Here is a 19,925-nt window from a genome sequence, read left to right on the forward strand (position 1 = left end):
TGAAGACCAGTTTAATTCAGGTTTGGAAAAAACTAACGTATTAGTGGAGCTCTGGGGCTACACGGAATAAAGAATTAACTGAAAAGACTATTTCAAATTTCGTGAAATTTCACACAACATGACCAGAAAGTGTGAAAAGAGTGAAGAAATCTTCACGGTGGTTGATTTATAAGTTCATCTATTTTATGGTGTTAATTCATCTGTTTTCCTGACTAGAAAGGATGGTTTTTAATCTTAGAAGAAATTAACCATGGAAAAACGTTGGTTTTCAGAAGCCAAGGTTGAATTCAGTGCCTCAATTTCATTTCTATTTGCTTTTGATTACCAATGCACAAATGCTTAAAATCTAGTTTGAATGTTTTAAGTCTGATTAAAAAACTGGGTTGTTAGGTAAAGAATCTTTGGGTAAGCAAGTGTTTGAAAAAAACTGAAAAAGATACAATGAATTACCTTTTCTGTGGTTGAAAACCCAAACCAATCAACCAACCGATCAACCAACCAGTCAACCAGTAAAAATCTCACCATGTTGCTGTGGTGGGAAGAATCAGGATCTGGGGAGTATTTGGGGTGAGTGATGTGCCTTCCCCATGTGCGCTACTAAGTTGAATATAGTATTAGCCATTAACCAGATGGCACTGTGACAAACCAGAAAACAGCCCATTAGACTGTGTTCGACACACTCTATGAATCATAAGCAATTTTCTGACATTTGGGAGAGTGGTAAGATCTGGCTAAATGCTATATATAATAGCCAAAGTGATTCCTTTTGTGAGTAGTTACTACTCTAGAGGTTCCATTTGTGAAAGTATCTGTGAACCTTCAAGAGATGGTTCTAAAATCAGGGGTAAAGAAAGTAGCCATTCAAACTTTTACAATGTCCTTATTGTGGTAATGAAGATGTTGGCTATAATTAAAGGGCCTTATGTGACATGGGATAGGACTGGTTAATTTTCTCACATAAATGATGCAAGGGTTTCATCAAGATAATTAAGATTTTACAAAGGGGGCACCATGCCAACAAAGATAGGCAGGGGCACGATGCTGAGGGCGGTGAAGGGGAGGAGGGTCTTTTGGGTCAGCCCTTGCAATACTCTTTGTAGTAATGATAGTCAATCTTTCATAAACGTAGATAATGTTGCCTCCACAACATACGTGGCCCTTGGAGCTCTTTTCCCAGTGGTGATGAGAGACTTCCATTGTTCCAGCATTTTTCCCCTGTAAATTTGTGCATTTATAAGAAAATAATCTAGGTTTAAGGATATAGTTATGATCACAAAAATGAGTGAAGTGAATTAGTCCACAAATTGTGTGGACCCATGTTGTACCTAATTGCACACACACGCACACACACACGCATGAAGACTTCCAAAGTTTAAGGGAGGGTGCCTTTGAGAATTCCCTCTTTTCTTTTAAGTAAGGGAAAGGTGAATCAAGTACATAGCTAGAAATGGAAATAAGAACAGGGCTGCGACAGACGGTGGTGGTAACCAGAGCTATACACTCGTAAATCTGTGTAAGGTAGATTGCTAGGGTGTCAAAGGACTTCAAAGATATACCCTAGTGCCTTTTGAAGATCAAAGTGGTATGCTTGTAAAGGACTCTAGGTGAGTAATGCCAGGAGTTTGTATCAAGGATTCTGGAGTGGTGATTTCAATTCATTCTCATTTCGCTTTATCTTTCCAAGATCTCTCACAATACAGAAGACCCAAAACTCAAGCTAAATAAAATATCTGTATGCCAAACCTCCCTACTTTCTTAATGCTGCCTTAACACTGACCAGCACCATGCTTGCCTTGTTTAGGTTTTCGGTTTCCCCAGATTTTTATTTTTATTTTTTAAATTTTTTAAACAGATTTTATTTATTTGAGAGAGAGAGAGCGAGAGAGCATGAGCAGGGGGAGGGGGGAAGGGAGAAGCAGACTCCCTGCAAGGGGAGGGGGAGGGGGAGCGGGAGAGGGAGAGGGAGAAGCAGACTCCCTGCTGAGCAGGGAGCCAGGGCAGGGCTCACTCCCAGGACCCTGAGATCATGACCTGAGTCGAAGGCAGATGCTTAACTGACTGAGCCACCCAGGCACCCTGGTTTTATCAGATTTTTAAAAAGGGCAGTTGGGATTGGGCAGGAATGGAGGGCAGAGCTCTAGGTCATATTTCTTTGGTTCAGTTCCAGTAGTAGGAAGAACAGGACTCTTAATTTATGCCTGCATTTGGCATGATGGGTTTCCATTAACCTTTGTGTATGGACATGGTTAAGAAATAAACAGTGGGTCACCACCAGCATCATCAAGTGAGAGAAAGTAAGCACTGAGAGCGTGGAATTGGTTTTGAAATTGCTCCTGTAATAGGAATCAGACTGCCTTACCTGCGGGAAATGTGGCCCAGGCCTAGTGGGACAGTAAGGCCTAAATTCTCAAGTCCTTTACCACAATGTGGTCCAGCCATGGGACCTTGTCCTGGCCTTACCCTGTTAGTGCTAAAGATCAATCACTCCAAGAGGCTCTTTGATTCAAGAATCTAAGAAATCACCATGTGGTGTCTTGCAGACTGTACAAAAGCAGAGACTCCTCTAAAGAAGAAGATCCAGCTTGGTACTCTTCATATATATGTATCTCATATATACTGCTATGAGGCCGTGAAGTCAAGATCAGAAGTGGAAAAGAGAGGAAAGAGCTGAAGTCCAGCTCGGGTTGAACATGCTCAACAGAATCTCATGAAGCCCCAGAAGATGACAGTATCTCTACTGAGACATACTAGAAGAGGATTTTAGTGATGGAGCAGGACGACTAGCAGTCTAGCTATGGCACTAGGAACTAGAGTTAGTGCTTCAGAGCTGGGATACTGACCGTGGGCTGTGGTCAAGCTGATTTACATACAGCTTTATGAGTGAATGCTCCTCAGCCCCAGGGCTGGATGCACTTATCCCCTCAGGTAACCTGAGGGATGCAAACAATGAGACCTCATTAGAACCTTCCATGGACAGAGCAAGGCCCACGCAGAGAGGAAAGATGTTCAGGGTACACAGCTTTATTGAACAGCACCCTTAAAACAGAAACCAGAGGCTAACCTCCATGGTGATAGATAGCAAGGACCGCAAACTTTAAACAATGTATCTGTGTTTCACAGAGAACATTCCAAAAGGACTGAAAATGGGAGAAAAAGGGAAATGATCATAGTTTGGGTTAATGGGTACCACGCACCCTGGAGGAATCAGAACAGCTCAAAGTATTATAGGAATATTTTAGAGTAGAGGAAGCCATGTTATCCATCTAGACGCATCCACCATAAGCACCGTCCGAGCTGAAATGATATAAAACGACCTTCAGTAAGGATGGGGTCTCTCTCTGCTTTGACATTTGCAGAATGCAGGGTCTCCTAATAAAAGCACATCTTTCTTAACATCGTGCCAAATCTTCCCCAGATAGAGGTACGGCCCCATGTCCCTTCTAGACTTTACGGTAGAAAAGATGGTTGAATCTGCTGGTGGCTTTGCGAAGGAGTGCTAAAAGGAACATACTGAGGGCCTAGAACATGTTATTTCACTCTGGATGTTCCGCAGTTCAGTTTTGCCTCATTTCCACTTGTTATAGACTTGCTTAATTTTTAGGGAGGCAACACCACGAACTGCTACATCTTATTTGTTATGCTAATTACAATTGGGGAACATCTTCATCTCACGTTCTTGCTGATGGGCAAATACAGGAACTCAGGGAAAAAAAATCAGCAGCATTCTGAGTCTCATTGTGTGTAAATCCTCACTTGAATGTACCAGGATATTACAGTGAAATTGGTACCTCAGAAACCTCTCTGGGGGAAAAGACTATGTTCCCTTTATGAAACATGAGGTTGTTGTTTGTTTTTTTCCTGCTGAAAGGCATTTGAAATCTTACGTTCATTACTCACTCTAATTTTCCTTACCTTTGTTTCTGCTTTCCTGTGAGCCTTCTCCGTATATTTATAAAATAAGCCCCTAGTACTATATTTGCGAGATTTGATCAAACAATTTGACGGTGCAGAATTTTTGACCCTGCGTATTTATCAAGCTAGCTCTAATAGAATTATTTGCTTCACCTGTTCTTTGCTCACATGGGCGTGGATCTTTGTGTAAAAATAGGAGACACGTACCCCTTTTTAAGAAGTTCTTCTTATTATCCCTGAAATCACTTATATGGAAACTATTCTTCCAAGTTTGGTCTTCAGCCTCTAGCCTCAGGAACTCCAGAACTCACCACATTATGAGAGGAGATTATAAACTGTCTCAGAATGTACCTAATAATTTTCCATTGCATCTTGAAATTCCAATTCTCTCCATTCCAAGTGCTATGAAGGTGACTTTCTCAACGACATAGAATACAGGTGTGTCGGTCATAAAACTTAAACATACCCCACATTCTTACTGTGAGGAGATTGTAAATGCAAGTTTCCAGAAGTGACACTCATCCCAAAAGCCATCCCAGCCATCGTCAAAAGCATCCAAATGAATGAAAGTGAAAACCTGTGACAGATATTTACAGACTAGTTTCTAACAATAATCTTCCACACCTGGCTTGCATTAGAATATTTTTCCTAACACAGAATTAGGGGTCATTATCAAGGAGAGGGCTTATTTCATAATAAGATTGGAACTTACCTCCTGGTAATAAAAGGACTTCCTGAGGAGGGGACTGAGTGGGAGAAGAGGGTGTCATTCATGCTGGTTACAGGTCTGGGCGGCCTAAAACGAAGTACAGTGTGGGTGGAAAGTTAAAACAAACAGAAGTCACAAGTAAAAAACTATCCACCACCTTTCCAGGAAAGGGGCTGGGATCAACACAACATTTTATATTTTGCAATGAAATTCTTTAAGCGTTTTGGGAAGTTGCATTTCCTTAAAAATGTGGAATGTCCAGTAAACATTAGGAGGAAAACCTCTGGGCACCACAGGAATGTTTATCCATGAGCTTTGAGCCTTGGTGTTTCCTTGAGTCATATTCTTGAATCGAGCAAGGACTTTGAGGTAGCCCCAGGTCCACTGTCTTCTAAAAGGAGAACCTCTGAAAAATTGTTGATAGGCAGCATCTACATCCTCTTGGAAAGCAGAGGTTTCAGAAACTTCTCCTGTACTCCGCATGACAATGGCTCTTTCTCAATACACCCCGTCTGGAAGGAGCCAGTTGCAAAATCATATCGGGCCTGATTTGCTCTTTGTTCTATGCAAAGATGCCATCAGGCACCACAGGATTTACTGAATGTCTATTATCTGGATGTTCCATATAATAGGGCACATAGTGCAAGGCATCCCATAAACTTTTCATATGATGAGAGAAAGAAAATAGGGTTCAGTATTTCTCAGAATTGTGCATGGCCTCAAACCCCAACTGCATGGGGTCTGTCATTCCCAGTCGTATTTTTCATTTTAGCCTGTCATCCTGTCCCTATCGTTAATGTCTTAGTTCAGGCAAAATGATAGAGCTAAGACTCCTATCTCATCTCCAAGTGGTTTTTAGTCTTATTTTAGGTTCACTGGAATATGTTCCATGAGATGGGATTGAGAGTTGAGAATACGGATAATGAGACAGGGCATCATTTTGAGTCAGAGGAAATTTTGGTCTCACTATAGTTCTATATTTGAGTTTGACGGTGCAGAATTTTTGAACACCAGATATTAATCACAGTAGCCTACAGAATCTGGTTGTGTTGGCTTGATCAAGAGACAAAGCTTTAATACTTTAGTTTCTACCTTAGGGAACCAAAGTTGGTTTTGGATTCCACAATGCAGAGATCCTGAGAAAAAGGTAGACTTCTTTATCCCAGTGTGTTTATGGGACTGGAAATGATGCTATACAGGGTTTAAAATGTCAGCACTCTATGCAAAAATTCACCGAAACTTTTGGTTCCTAGTACTTGGTGCTAAACAGTGTTCTAAGATTTTTGCAGACATTATTTGATGGGTGAGGTTGAAACAGCAGCTTCACTATTTCATCTACTCTAAACATATCAGCTGACATTCCGAAAACTAGCTGAGTGTTTTGCATTACTTACCTAGGCTGTGTCTTTGACACATGAGGCTAGTTTAAAACTAATTCTGCAGGCTCCCCGCTCAGCGGGAGGCCTGCTTCTCCCTCCCCCACTCCCCCTGCTTGTGTTCCCTCTCTCGCTGTGTCTCTGTCAAATTAATAAATAAAATCTTTTAAAAAATAAAACTAATTCTGCCTTGAGCACAACACTTTCACTGTATAAGCAGGATGCTAATTTTATACAAATGTCCTCTGTGAATTTTGAAAAGTTAGGTAAATCAGATTTTAAAACAGTAAGACGAATGAAGTATCTTCATTTTAACTTTACAACAAGTTGAAACAATCAACTTGATCAACATTTCTGGTTTTCTTTTGTCTTTTTTAACTTTCCCATCGTGCTCTAGCTCTAGGAAATGAGAAAACAAGTGGACTTGGAATGCTTTTTAATTAGCCTGGTAAATTTACTCTATAGAACCTGGTCACCGCAAAGGTGAAATCGCAGTTTCGTAGTAAATGGCTTCATGTTTAAGGTTCATCTTGGAAATGTTGAACTTGGGACACAGAATGACTAACCTTGGCACCAAATGGTGGCTTTCAAAGGGACTGTGGTTCCTATTGCCTCCATCATCAAATGGGAAGTTATTTTATCTAATAACTAGGTCACATTGGGAATTTTAAACAGATTTATTCTTATGAGAAAGAAATAGCTCCATAAGATAAAGTCGCAGGGATCTAGTGCAAAATTTTCCTTGTGGACAAGACCTTCACAGAGGACAGTTTCATAAAATTGGCATTTGGGGGTGCCTGGGTGGCTCAGTCGGTTATGCGTCTGCCTTCCGCTCAGGTCATGATACCAGGGTCCTGGGATAGAGCCCCGCGTCGGGCACCCTGCTCGGCGGGAAGCCTGCTTCTCCCTCTCCCACTCCACCTGCTTGTGTTCCTTCTCTCGCTCTCTCTCTCTGTTAAATAAATAAATAAAATCTTAAAAAAAAATTGGCATTCGTCTTGTGAATGGAAAATATTCAGCTTAAGGCAGAATTAGTTTTAAACTAGCCTCGTGTTACTCACTTGTTTTGTGTCTCTTAACCACTTGTAATTATGATTATGTCTTTACAAGCACACAGGGGACTATTGAACTACTTACCAAGTATCACTTTTGGCAGCAAGAAAATGAATAGGATAGACACTGTTAATCATGGTAAAATTAACAAGAAATACAACAGCTAAGAACAAATGCCAAAATACCAAAATGTCACCACTTAAGTAGCCTTACATACCTGTGGTAATTTAGAATAGCTAAATGAATGGCATATTTTAAAATTAGAAGTCTGAGCTATCCCCATCCCAAAAAAAAGACACAAAAGAAAAAGACATGGCTATCTGTTCAGGACAAAAACATTTGAATAATAAATGAGAGAAAAATGTCTAAAGCTAAAAATAGAAAAAAATCCCGGTCTCATAGAGATTGGACATTCTGCATGCAGAATTTCTTGTCTATTATTTCAACAATTAAATATTTTTCACAATTCACATTTTAAAATTAAGACATTCACCCTGGAAAAATATATTATCCGTGAGTATAGGCCACTATTTTGATTCGAGGACTATTTGGAGAATCTGGTTAAATATATGGAACTTTTCTCAGAAAAAGGCCCATTTGTGTAGAATTATAAGGGAATCCTGAAACTCTTCATGGAACTCAAATTGTGTAGAGACTGCCCTCAGTTCAGTGAATAATACGTCAGATCAGATTGCCACTCTACAGTTAAAAATTTGTTTACTCATCAGCCAATTAAATACACACACACACACACCAGCCAGAGCACGACTGGGTACAGGCCCTGTGCTAGGTAATACTGCAGTGTGACTGACCATGAACTTGACTTTTATTTCACTCTGTCTCACTTCCTAATTTTGTCTCCCAGTGGGAGGAAGCATCCTAATTCTGTTCTGCTGCAAAGCTCTTAGAGTCAGGCTATTCCCATCCACTCCCTCTCTAGTTTCCTTATACCCATCAGCTCTGATTGAACGTCATTCTCTGGGCTGAAACTCCCAGCTGGGCTGGTAGGAAGTGCTCCACAGCAGAGCTCAGAGAGCACAGACTTGCTCTCACTTAGTTTTGTTCATTTATTAGCACGTTAGTGATTGTGTCTGGCTAGGGGAAAAACAGTGAGACCTTAATAAGAATCGCTCGTACGAGGTCGTTTTCTGCACGTGACTGGCCCTCTGGGATACTCCACAGATTTATTTATCCCTGGTTTCTTTTAAGGCTTATTTTTAGGATCAAAATTTCCAAAAATAAGTTAGCCACATTCTACAGAATTGGTTTATGTTAGTTTTTTGGATGCTTAGCCCATGCCAGCAACATAAGCCTCCAGGCTGTGTTTATTGCTGAAGGCAGTAAACCCTCCACGCACACTTGGGAGCAAACAAACCAAGCCCTGTAGTATTCATACAAAACCATAGACATGACACAGCACAAATCATTTGAGGGTATTTGCTTAGGTCCATCAGAGGAAAGAGTTACTGCTTTCATAAGGGCTCAGATCCATCATGGCGCCTCTGATGGATCATGTTCTGAACTGCCTGAAGCATGAACTCTGTACTGGTGGATTTCTAATATTGATAGGTCTGATCTGCCGCCTCTTGATGTCAACATGCAAACCTAGGCCCTGAGTGCAGTAGGTCCTGCCGAACTGTGCAAAACAAAAAGCAGTTTGTATTGAGGGGGAACCACGTTTTCTAGAGTCTTTCTGAGGTATCTGCGATGATGTAATTCCTAATTGGGCACAGAAGCAGATGACGCGCTTGTTTCTTCTTTTGAGTGCAAGATAACACCAAGGAAGAAATACTTTCTTCTACCTAAGCCTCCCCTGTTATCTGGCCACCCAGGCCTGAGAGAAGCTCCAGGGCTTGAGCCTTCTGGGAAGTGGAAGGAATGGGTGGGAGCACCATTTCTGGGCACATCCCCCTCTGCCCACCAAACTCACATAGACTTTGGAGAAAGAATTTTTTAAAGTCTGTTTCTGGAAGTTCTGAGGAATTTTACCACCAACCTCTCTTTTCCACCTTCTCATGTATGGGCCATGATTCTTCTAAAATTGTGTAGTTTGGGATAAGACAACAACAATTTTTAGATTTGCTGATATCTTTAAGATGACTGGCTCTGCAGATAAATGAAACAAAGAGCTTTTATATTTGGGACTCAAAGCACATATGATATTAAGGTACAGTGTGCTTTAAAATTTTCTTATTATGGTTAATTTCATTGATTGTTAATGTCCAGTTGTAAAAACTCTACTAACATCTATATTTTATAATGATGCTTTTTGAATATTTTCTACCTGTAGGTGAATAACATTAGTGTTGCATAATTTACTTATACATCAAGACAGAAGTACCGTTTACCCCTGCAATAAAAAAATTATAATCACATTAGTTTTACTCTTTTTTTTAATTAAAATTTAAAACTTGGTCCCTAGCAACTGATATGAAATTGCCTTTGTATGGATGTGAACATGTGTCAATGAACAAAGATGTCTTTTCATCTGGAAGGCAGAGATACTCACACAATGTGGGCCAAGTTGAGTGGCTTCTCAGGCTGGTCAGGGAACATGGGGTGCAAGGGTTCACGGCTGGAAGCACAGCTCAGAGACTTGCTTAATGCATTAGTTAGCTTCTTAGCAGGGGATTTCTGGAAAGAAGAAGAATGGTAGAAGTGATAAGAACTAACATTTACATACCATTTCAGGAGATGATTTGCTTTCATAATAGATATTCATTCATTTACTCATTCATTTATTCATTGATTTATTCTTGAAATCTTTGACTATCTACTCTAAGTCAGGGAGTTTGCTCAGTGCTGGAACTAAAGTTCCGGTATCATCCATCAGAGTACCTGCCTCTGGCAACTTAGTGTCAGCAAATGCTGTGATAAATGGAAGCAGTCATTGTGCATGGGACATCTGAGCTGGGACTTAAGGGACCAGCAGGAGTCCTTCTGATATTAACTCCGGGGAATGGGAAGATAATTCCAGATGGAGGAAGAAGAAACCCCATTCTGGAGAGGAAAGAAGAAGGCAGACCCTTGAAGTCCGTCTATGCCACATCAAGGACCGTGGGCTTTATCTCAAATGCAGAGGGAGATCATGAAGAGTTTAAATCATAGAAGTGACAGGATCAGATTATAGAAGGATTACTCCTGCTTAAGAGCAGAAAACCATCTGGGAGGAGACAGGAGTGGAAGTAAGCAGGTGAGCAGAAGGTTTCACAGGCATCCAGGTGCAAGATGTTTCGGGCGTGGCTGGATCCATCCAGTTGAAAGTGAAAGGGGAACTTCAATCGGAGTCTTTGGAGTTTTAAAATTCATGTTCTTTCCAGAGCATCGTGTTATCTCTTTTTCATTTAGACGAGTGGGATGTAGATCTTAAAATTTCACAGCCAAATCTATCAAAAATAATCTACCACATATAATAAATCTTTATACCAGCTCTTCCTTTCCATGAGAAGCCACGTACCATTTTGTCACTTCCTTTTACGTGGAGAGCCCAGAATTGGCAATACAATGAAGTGACTTTTGTCCTCACTATTTAAAAGCTAAGCGATAGGAGCGCTGTTCAAGAAGTCCCTCTTTGGCTTTTGTTAGGAGATATAATTCTTAGAACCCCTAAACACAGCCAGCTTGTGTTTCCGTCCACAAACATTGGAGCGTCTTTGTCCTCTTGAGGGGTCTCATCCTATTTTGTAAAGACACTGCCCTGCCACAGAGCCATAGAGTTTTGAGCCCACAGCCTCTAAGAAAGAGGCTCCTAAACTGACGTTAGCATTTATGTAAAACAATCATTGAAAAATGCTTAATCTTCGGGTGCCTGGGTGGCTCAGTTGGTTAAGCGACTGCCTTCGGCTCAGGTCATGATCCTGGAGTCCTGGGATCGAGTCCCACGTCGGGCTCCCTGCTCGGCGGGGAGTCTGCCTCTCTCTCTGACCCTCCCCCCTCTCATGCTCTCTATCTCATTCTCTCTCTCAAATAAATAAATAAAATCTTTAAAAAAAAAAAAGAAAAATGCTTAATCTTCAAACACTAACCCTCCAGAACGTGAGATAGAACAAGTTTGAAAATTGGTAGGATATCGACCATAAGAAAATGGAAAGCATCTTCTCCTAGCTTCTGCACTAAGTAGTAATAGCATTTCATGCTCTGTGTTAGCGGAGCTATGCTCAGCATGTGACATAACCGACGGTGAGAGGTGGCATCTGCACTGGTGTGAAGCCCTCAGTATGCGATGCCTCGTACTTGAATTTAGAATCTGACAGACGCTGAAAAATTAATATATTTACTCTGAATGCCGGTTCCCAATAATCATTCCTAGAAAGAACATTCTGATTTAAAATGCATTTTCTGAATACCTCCTTTTTTTTTTTTTAAAAAAAAAGAACAATAATTTACTCTTTACGTAAAGACTATACGTTAGTTGAAATATATAAAATATAGAAAAAACTCATAATAAAAAGTTTGCGTTTTCGGGACGCCTGGGTGGCTCAGTCAGTTAAGCAACTGCCTTCGGCTCAGGTCATGATCCCGGGGTCCTGGGATCGAGTCCCGCATCAGGCTCCTTGCTCGGCGGGGAGCCTGCTTCTCCCTCTGCCTGCCTCTCTCGCTGCTTGTGCTCTGTCTCTCTCTGACAAATAAATAAATAAAATCTTAAAAAAAAAAAATTTGCGTTTTCTTGTGTAAGAACTACTCCAAGAGGGGTTGGCAGGCCTGATGGCACAGCCCACAAAAACCAATCCATACACAGAACAATACTTTCACACAAGCACAGAACAACCCCAGGGGACCCGATCTTTGAGTGTAACTGAGACACAGGTCAGCAAACTAACCCTGAACTTGAACCCCGAGCTCACCGAGTCAGATTCCTCCCACACATGCATCACATGGACAGACTCTCACAGGTCACCTCTGGCAAGCTGGTCACTCACACTTTACAAAAAGATGATTTGCTCATAGAGCCACAACCTCCCTGCCTCCAAAAAAGGAAACTGGAACAGCACCCCTAAGCCCACGGGCTCACGCCTCTTTCTTTTATGCTCTAGCCATGCGTGTAACGGAACCCCAGAATCTGAGAAAAAAGGAACTAATGATAATTTTTAAGCAATTCCCACCCCTGAAACCAAACAAAACTCGGTAAGAACCTTAACTTACCGTGAAAACGAGATTATGTCCCAAACAAAGGTGCTTGTTGGGTTGTTATCTAAACCAGGACCGAGCTGATCGTATCCCAAGGAGTAACAGAGTGTGAGTCTTCCTAAACTCTAAGTCCGAGGACGCTGCACTGGGTTCAGATGCAGCAATGGAGGTGTCCCAGTAAGGTGGCGGGGGGTGGGGTGGGGGGGGGCCTCGGACGCTGCACTGGGTTCAGATGCAGCAATGGAGGTGTCCCAGTAAGGTGGCGGGGGTGGGGGGGTGGGGGGGGCCTCGGACGCTGCACTGGGTTCAGATGCAGCAATGGAGGTGTCCCAGTAAGGTGGCGGGGGTGGGGGGGGTGGGGGGGGGCCTCGGACGCTGCACTGGGTTCAGATGCAGCAATGGAGGTGTCCCAGTAAGGTGGCGGGGGTGGGGGGGTGGGGGGGGGCCTCGGACGCTGCACTGGGTTCAGATGCAGCAATGGAGGTGTCCCAGTAAGGTGGCGGGGGTGGGGGGGTGGGGGGGGGCCTCGGACGCTGCACTGGGTTCAGATGCAGCAATGGAGGTGTCCCAGTAAGGTGGCGGGGGTGGGGGGGTGGGGGGGGCCTCGGACGCTGCACTGGGTTCAGATGCAGCAATGGAGGTGTCCCAGTAAGGTGGCGGGGGTGGGGGGGTGGGGTGGGGCCTCGGACGCTGCACTGGGTTCAGATGCAGCAATGGAGGTGTCCCAGTAAGGTGGCGGGGGTGGGGGGGGTGGGGGGGGGCCTCGGACGCTGCACTGGGTTCAGATGCAGCAATGGAGGTGTCCCAGTAAGGTGGCGGGGGTGGGGGGGTGGGGGGGGCCTCGGACGCTGCACTGGGTTCAGATGCAGCAATGGAGGTGTCCCAGTAAGGTGGCGGGGGGGTGGGGGGGGGTGGGGGGGCGTGCTAGAGTAGAAGTCAGGCTTGCCCCTCGAGTCTCCCGCCATCCCTGCTGTCCCCTTGCGTTCTGAGCGCCCCTCACGCACCCGAGGGCAAGTGCTGCCTGGACCTTCCTTACCCAGGACGTGTACTCTTTCATTTGGTGCTGGTTGCTATGGGAGCCGCCGGCGTGGCCCCTCCAGAAGCAGTCCTGACAGAGCTGGTAGTTGTGACACTGCTGACACCGGTAGCGGAACCCCATCATACTCTCGCTGTGGCAGTAGGAACACTCGACCGGGTGGAAGACTACGGGGGAGGAGACGGAGGGCGAAAGATGAGAAAAGAAAAGTCGGGGCCAGAATGAGGAAGAAGGCCGCCTAACGGGAACTGCGTTTTTCTGCCGCGCGCCGTGATTTCGGGGCGAGTCCGTTCTGGCCAAGAGGAGCGTCGTGTTTATTCCCGGACTCGGCACCCTCTTCAAGCGCGTGTGTGGAGGGGAGGAAATGAAACGGGAGGGAGGATGGGTCTTCTTCGAACCACAAATTTCCCTCTCCACTCCCATCTCTTACACTCTGAGAATATAAATTACCCAAACTGACTCGCCTTTGCCCCAAGCTGCTCCCCTGGCTCCAGGAGACCAGCACCGCTCACTGCAAGACTCCGAAGCACAACCGGCGAACACAACTGACTGTCCCCTGAGCGGAGAGCAGGCGTTAGAGAAATGGAAAACAGAGGGAGGCAAAGGAAGGGGAATGAGGGAGAGGAGGAAAACTGGATGAGAGAACTGAATTATTTTGTTCAAAAAATGGCGTGGCGAATGGGCTTCTTTCACGAGTGACATTACCTCCATTTAACAATTTTTTTTTTTTCCTTTCCCGAGAGGCAGATGGACAGGGCCCAAAGAGATGTATAAATGATGTGAATACGCTTCTAATTCAGATAGTTTGAGAAACACTTAACTCTCTCTGACAGACAATTTGAATTATAAAGCAGGCAAGGGGGGCACCCGGGTGGCTCGGTCGTTAAGCATCTGCCTTCAGCTCAGGTCGTGATCCCAGGTTCCTGGGATCGAACCCGCATCGGGCTCCCTGCTCCGCAGGGAAGCCTGCTTCTCTCTCTCCCACCCCCACTGCTTGTGTTCCCTCTCTCTCACTGTGTCTCTTTCTGTCAAATAAATAAATAAAATCTTTAAAAAAAAAAAAAAAGCAGGCAAGGTAAAATACTTGAGATCTGAAGCTAACGTACAATCAAATCCAAGTAACTGTCTACATGCTATGAGCTAAAGATATTAAAAAACAAAAATTCTTGCCTTTGGTCAAGTTATTCTTTATGTAACCACAATCATCGAAAGCTTCCATTTGGAGCATATGACCGAAGATTAGCAAGGTACCATTATCTAATTTTTTCTCCATCTCCCCCGCCTATTCTTGGCCAAGTGCCTAGGAATGGTCAATGCCGTGAACACCAATATCGGAAGTTCAGACCTAAAAATAATCCTGGAAAATGTCCTATTCATTATTGAGATTCTTCTTCTGCTAGAGCAAGTCTACAGCCACATGTGACTTCTGAGAGACACACGGTGAGATTAATAAGTGTATGGAATTGACAGTCCTAATTTTGCAGTGGACCTCAAAGGCCTCACTGATCAGGGAGAAAGGTTCTTTCAAAACTCAGAATTACTAAACGACCTTGGCTTAATAACGGTAGACTTGATAGCCTAATTTCAATAATTTTAAAAACTGCCCTGGCTCAGGAGTAACTACTCACCGTTTTCCACATTCGCCAGTCGATGCAGAAGGGGCAGCCAGACCAGACACTGGGGGGGAGGGTCGGACATGAGCGTGTCCAAGAAACCATTTAAGGTGACTTTTTTCTGCATCAAAAAACCCACAAAAATTTAGAACAGAGAATAATTTCAATTGACCTGCTATGTAAATACCATCTGAGATGAAAGACACAAGACATCCAATTAACCTCTAATATATAAAGAAACAGAATATATTCTGATAGTTAAGAACCAGTTCTGAATTTAAAACCCTTTGGTTGCTTTTGACACTTAAATACTCGTAGGACTGGGTTATCTCCTCTGAGGCTGAGTCCATATTGCCACAAGAACAACAGTTCTGGGAGGGGTGCTTTTGTGAACCAGGGACAGTATGAAAGTGATGAGGGAAGATGAGGCGTAGACCTGCTCTGTAAAATTTGACCCAACCGTGTGACCCACAATTCCTGTAGCAGGTGGTCTTCCCCATCTGTAGAACAACTCCTTTACACACTCCTCCTACTCCCGCAAGTCCTACATACTTCATGGTTAATATGAATGATTCTGCCATACAAGATCAGGAGGGCGTACTGTTAGGAGGGAGTGATCCTTTGCTGTGAGGAGAGAACCATCTATATTTTTGAAAATCCTTTTCTCTTTACAGTTCTTTCCTCTTAATTCAGTCTGCATCTGTTTGCACTATCCTGGTCCTTCCCAGCGTAGAAAAGGAATGTATTATCAGTTTCCTTCAAAATGACAAAAAATAAGAAGTTATAGGAGTACATGATATTATCGTAGGAAGAATGACAAAAAAATGACATGTTTATGTGCAAAAGTCACTATTTTGGAAATTTTGAATTATAATATCAGGTGGATGGGATAGTTTTTTGTTTTTTGGCTTTTTGTTTTTAAATTTTATTTTAATTCCAGTAGAGTTAACCTACAGTGTTATATTAGTTTCAGGTGTACAATATAGTGATTCAGCAATTCTATACATTACTCAGTACTCATCGAGATGAGTGTACTCTTAATCCCCAGCTCCCCACCATCTCCCCTCTGGTAACCATCTGTTTGTTCTCCCCAAAAGACCCCAAATAACCAAACCAATTTTGAAAAAACAAAACAAAACAAAACAAAAAAAACAAACAAAGCTGGAGGCATCACAATTCTAGATTTCAAGATGAACTACAAAACTGTAGTAATCAAAACAGTATCGTACTGGCACAAAAACAGATCAATGGAACAGAATAGACAGCCAAGGGATAGTTTTTTATCTTTAGACAAGAAATCAGTGGTGAAGAGCTACAGCACCTTTTCAAGGCACCTATCTTAACACTAATCCTTATCATTCACTCACAAAGTATTTTGGTATGCTTTAATTAATCTTTTCTATCAGCAGATATTTCTAATTTTAGCTTTTCCTCATAATACTAAGTAGCTTAAGTTTTATAGGATCGATAGCAACGTTATTATTAAAAGATATTTTATGTAAAGTATAAGTAATGAGACAACATTTTTGAAAAAGCTACCACAATTTGTAGCATCATTTTAAAATAATACTGGCTTTCAAAATAATCACTTGGAATGGCTTGTACTTTTTCCAATGAAGCAATGCAAAAAAATGTAAAATTTCATCATTCAAACTGCTGTGACAGCCAGTTTACAAAAGACAAAAATACACTGGTCTTATTATTTTTATTTGTATTGCCTCTTTTTATACTTCAAATGCTCTTACCCATTTTGATCATTCATCATGCTGGCTAAAAATCACTTCTGGCAGTTTCCAAAAATGTGATTATGATTTTAACATATATAAATTTCTCATCATTGAGGATATATAAAAAATTATATAATAGGACTGTCTACAAGATATTTCAAAAGGAATTTTGAGCAGTGGTAACATCATATATAATTCTTATTGAACACGGAGGTCCTATGAAAATAGAAAGAGAGTCATTAAGAGAAACAAAAGCAGAAACAAACTATTGGGACTACACCAAAATAAAAAGCTTTTGCACAGTGAAGGAAACGATCAACAAATGTACAAATGTACAAATAAACAAACCCAGAGGCAGGGAGACCAGCGTGGTGGTTAATAGAATAGGCCAGACAACAGATGAGGATGAGGAAAGGGGTCGGAGAAACATTTAGATGGGGAAATCAGCAGGACTTGAGGACTCATGAGAACTGCGGGGTGAGGAAGTGGTCTGGAAGGAGGCTTAGGTGAATGGAACCATTCTGATGTTACCAACTCGAAGGACAAATATAGAGAGGAGTGTGCTTCCGCTGGGGGCAGAGATGAGGGACCTAAGCTGGCCTAGGGCTGGGGGAGTGTGAGGGGTCAGAAAGGCTTTCTGGATGAGACAACACGGGACCAGAGCCAGCATTTGGTGTATCAAACCGTCCCACCTCTTATTAGTTGCATGGATACCTATGATTCTACATCAATCCATGACCCGCAGGGATGTCTGAGGCACTTTTGACCTCCTAGGTCACAAGGAAATAGACTGATGAAGTTTACTAGGTGGGCAGTGAAATGCAGGTTTTCAGTGGCTGCTGTGCCCTGATTTCTTAAGTAAGGGATCCTTTTAGAGGATATACTTGGTTAGTATGGATTTTCAAAAAATTTTAAGCAAACCTTCACTTCATGGGTTTGTAAACTACCATTGTACTGTGCTGGAGAATGGTGCTGGACAGGCAGACTTTGTACACGACTGGGCAGATGCAAACATTGAGTATTGAGCTATACTCAATAGCTTCTCTGGGCTAACTTGTACCACCCCCAGTTAAAACATGTCACTCTGAAGCCCTAATGTATCATGTCGTGGGGGACTTAGGCAGCTGTGTTTGTCATACGTCAGGCCTTCCTGTGTGGCATATGCTATATGATTCCTTTCCTTTGCTACACATTGGTGAAGCTTGGAGCGGGCTCCGACTCGTGTTCCATGTGAGGCTGAGTGACAATTCAGCTCTTTTGATAGTGTAGTGATAATGACAGCAATTATACCGAGGGTAGAGGGTTGTTGTAAGGATTAGATTAGACAATGCAAGAAAAGAGCTTAGCATGGTGCCTGGCTCACTGTCAGGAAGTACCACCGATTCTTATTTTCCAGGTATGTTGAGTTGAATTACTGGCTCAGAGGTCACTTGTCAGAGGCTGGGAGATATTACAGGTTATTGTGAAGAAGAGGTTGTCTAAGTGGTGACACGGAGTAACATACCAAAGGACAACCACTGTGTGAGAGACACTTCCTTTTTTTCCTACCTGTTGAGAGAAACAGGATCTCGCTGACTGCTCTGTGTAACCAAATGAAGGACCTTCAAAAACGGCTGTGGGTAGTTTGAGAACTTCCCGCAGGAACTGATCATATCGTCCATAAACCATCACCCCACTGGAGTCAGAAATCATGGAGAAAATATCTGATGGAAGGAAAAGGAAAGATATTTACTCACCACATGAATATATTCCCCACTGTTTCAGTGGGACATATTGCTGCAAATAACAAAAACTGTAGCAGAATAAGTAATTTTTTTATGAAAAAGTAACATAGAAGTTAATTGTTATGCTGAAATATTCCTGGCATAGTGTTGTCTTTGGTGTCTTTTTGTAGCTGATTCTGGAACATAGCACTAATTTGGTTAAAATTAGCATATTTTGATAAGACAGAGAGCATCACGTTTTTATTTTGAGGTCAATTATAAGCTCATACATCACTCAATGGAAGGAATTTTTGTATAGGTGAGGAAAATGCTGACCTCACTGAAACACACAATGAACATATACTGTAACATGAGGTGTGTAGGTATCTAGCTAGCTAGCTATTTACCCGTCTATATTATCACCAAGACCTTTGAGGTTTGGTTTAAGATATTGAAAAATGAAAGACGCAATGGGGATAAAGATGTAACGAAAACACCTGATTAACTTCCCACAGAAGCAGAAAACTTTCTATAAATCATCGTGTTCCAGGTGGAAGGCACCTGATTTACAGGGAAGGGTCTTTTGACTCACGTAGTCGAGGGGAAGCCTGGCCTTGGGGAAGATCAATGAGGTAAAGTCGGCGTCCTGGACAGAGTCTGTGTCTTCACTGAACCTCTGTTCTTCGGTTTCTGCCACTATGGGCACTTAGTGAATATTAATGGCATAATTTCTCAAGCTACTTTATAATTCCTCTGTGGAAGTCACTACGGGAATGAAAGCGTCTGCTCTCATACAGTTTGTCACATGCTGGATTACAACTAGGCTGGCACAGCTGTTGGGATAACCTGTTGTAAATTCAATGTGCTGCCTCTGTTCATTTTGGGCTACATGTCTCAAGGTCAAAATGCAATCTGGGGACATGGTTTTTACACTGCAGTCAGACGCTAAGCGTGTTACAGGCTTTTGCTGGATTATGTTTTGAGGATGTGAACTGACTCTCATTTCCTTCAAATACTCCATTTATAAAGGATTTCTACTGTGTTTCAAATAGTCCGTCAATTATGAGGCTAAAGAAATTTTACCTAAGCTACAAAATTAATGTTGTTCTCATTCACCTTCACAACTGTTAACTTCGTGCATTTTATCTCTTATGTTTCATTATAACTGGTCAAAAAAAAAAGAGAGAGAGAAAAAGAAAAAAGTTGCCAACAGCAAAAAAGCTGTTATGTAATCCCATATATAGAAACTCAAGAGTTCCAATAAAAAGTAGAAAAAGGAAACCCAGGAAAAGTAAATGGACTTTCTTAGTAGAGCTGCCATCTTGTGTTTTCAGGCTGGTTGGTCAACTATAATTGTGTCATCCTGATGATCTTCTAGCCAGGACTTTTCTAAGCCAGGATGCATTTTGAAAAGTAGCCTAGGCCTTTCAAATCTCCCATGGGAAGAGTTTAGACAACAGTTCTAACTAGAGCAAAAGCTGAAGGAGTACCAACACTGACCTTTCACAGACTTGAAGCTCGTATTTGTGTTTGTGTTGACGAAGTTTTGTTAAGCAACAGCCAAACTAGGGCTAGGTCACTGGGAGCAAAGGGAAGGGGCTGTGAATGGTCACTCTGGTTTTTAAAAAGAAATGAGGGGACTCTAAGGAAGCTATCAGAATGATGTGTT

General features: G+C 42.4%; 1 protein-coding gene across 24 annotated transcripts in view; it reads right to left on the reverse strand.

The window, feature by feature from the left end:
- DTNA (dystrobrevin alpha) overlaps nucleotides 1-19,925 on the reverse strand; it is a 343,646-nt gene that overhangs the window by 58,832 nt on the left and 264,889 nt on the right. For 21 of the 24 annotated variants that reach the window (XR_010407264.1, XR_010407263.1, XM_045886857.3 and 18 more), the window contains 5 exons: nucleotides 18,102-18,256; nucleotides 14,842-14,947; nucleotides 13,214-13,380; nucleotides 9,560-9,684; nucleotides 4,625-4,708 (listed from right to left, as the gene is read on the reverse strand). Coding sequence is in view for 22 of the 24 variants with exons in the window: in XM_045886857.3 (XP_045742813.1) it covers nucleotides 4,625-4,708; nucleotides 9,560-9,684; nucleotides 13,214-13,380; nucleotides 14,842-14,947; nucleotides 18,102-18,256 (637 nt within the window). In the remaining 2 variants the exon portion in view is untranslated. Of the gene's footprint in view, nucleotides 1-2,840; nucleotides 2,931-3,001; nucleotides 3,295-4,624; nucleotides 4,709-9,559; nucleotides 9,685-13,213; nucleotides 13,381-14,841; nucleotides 14,948-18,101; nucleotides 18,257-18,848; nucleotides 19,020-19,925 lie in introns of those variants that run through there. The other 3 variants (XM_045886868.3, XM_045886873.3, XM_045886872.3) reach the window with 3 other exon arrangements.

This window comes from Mirounga angustirostris, unplaced genomic scaffold (genome assembly GCF_029215605.1).
Source record: "Mirounga angustirostris isolate CCGP_5_RB_7025 unplaced genomic scaffold, mMirAng1.0.hap1 SCAF_14, whole genome shotgun sequence".
NCBI classification, from domain to species: domain Eukaryota; kingdom Metazoa; phylum Chordata; class Mammalia; order Carnivora; family Phocidae; genus Mirounga; species Mirounga angustirostris.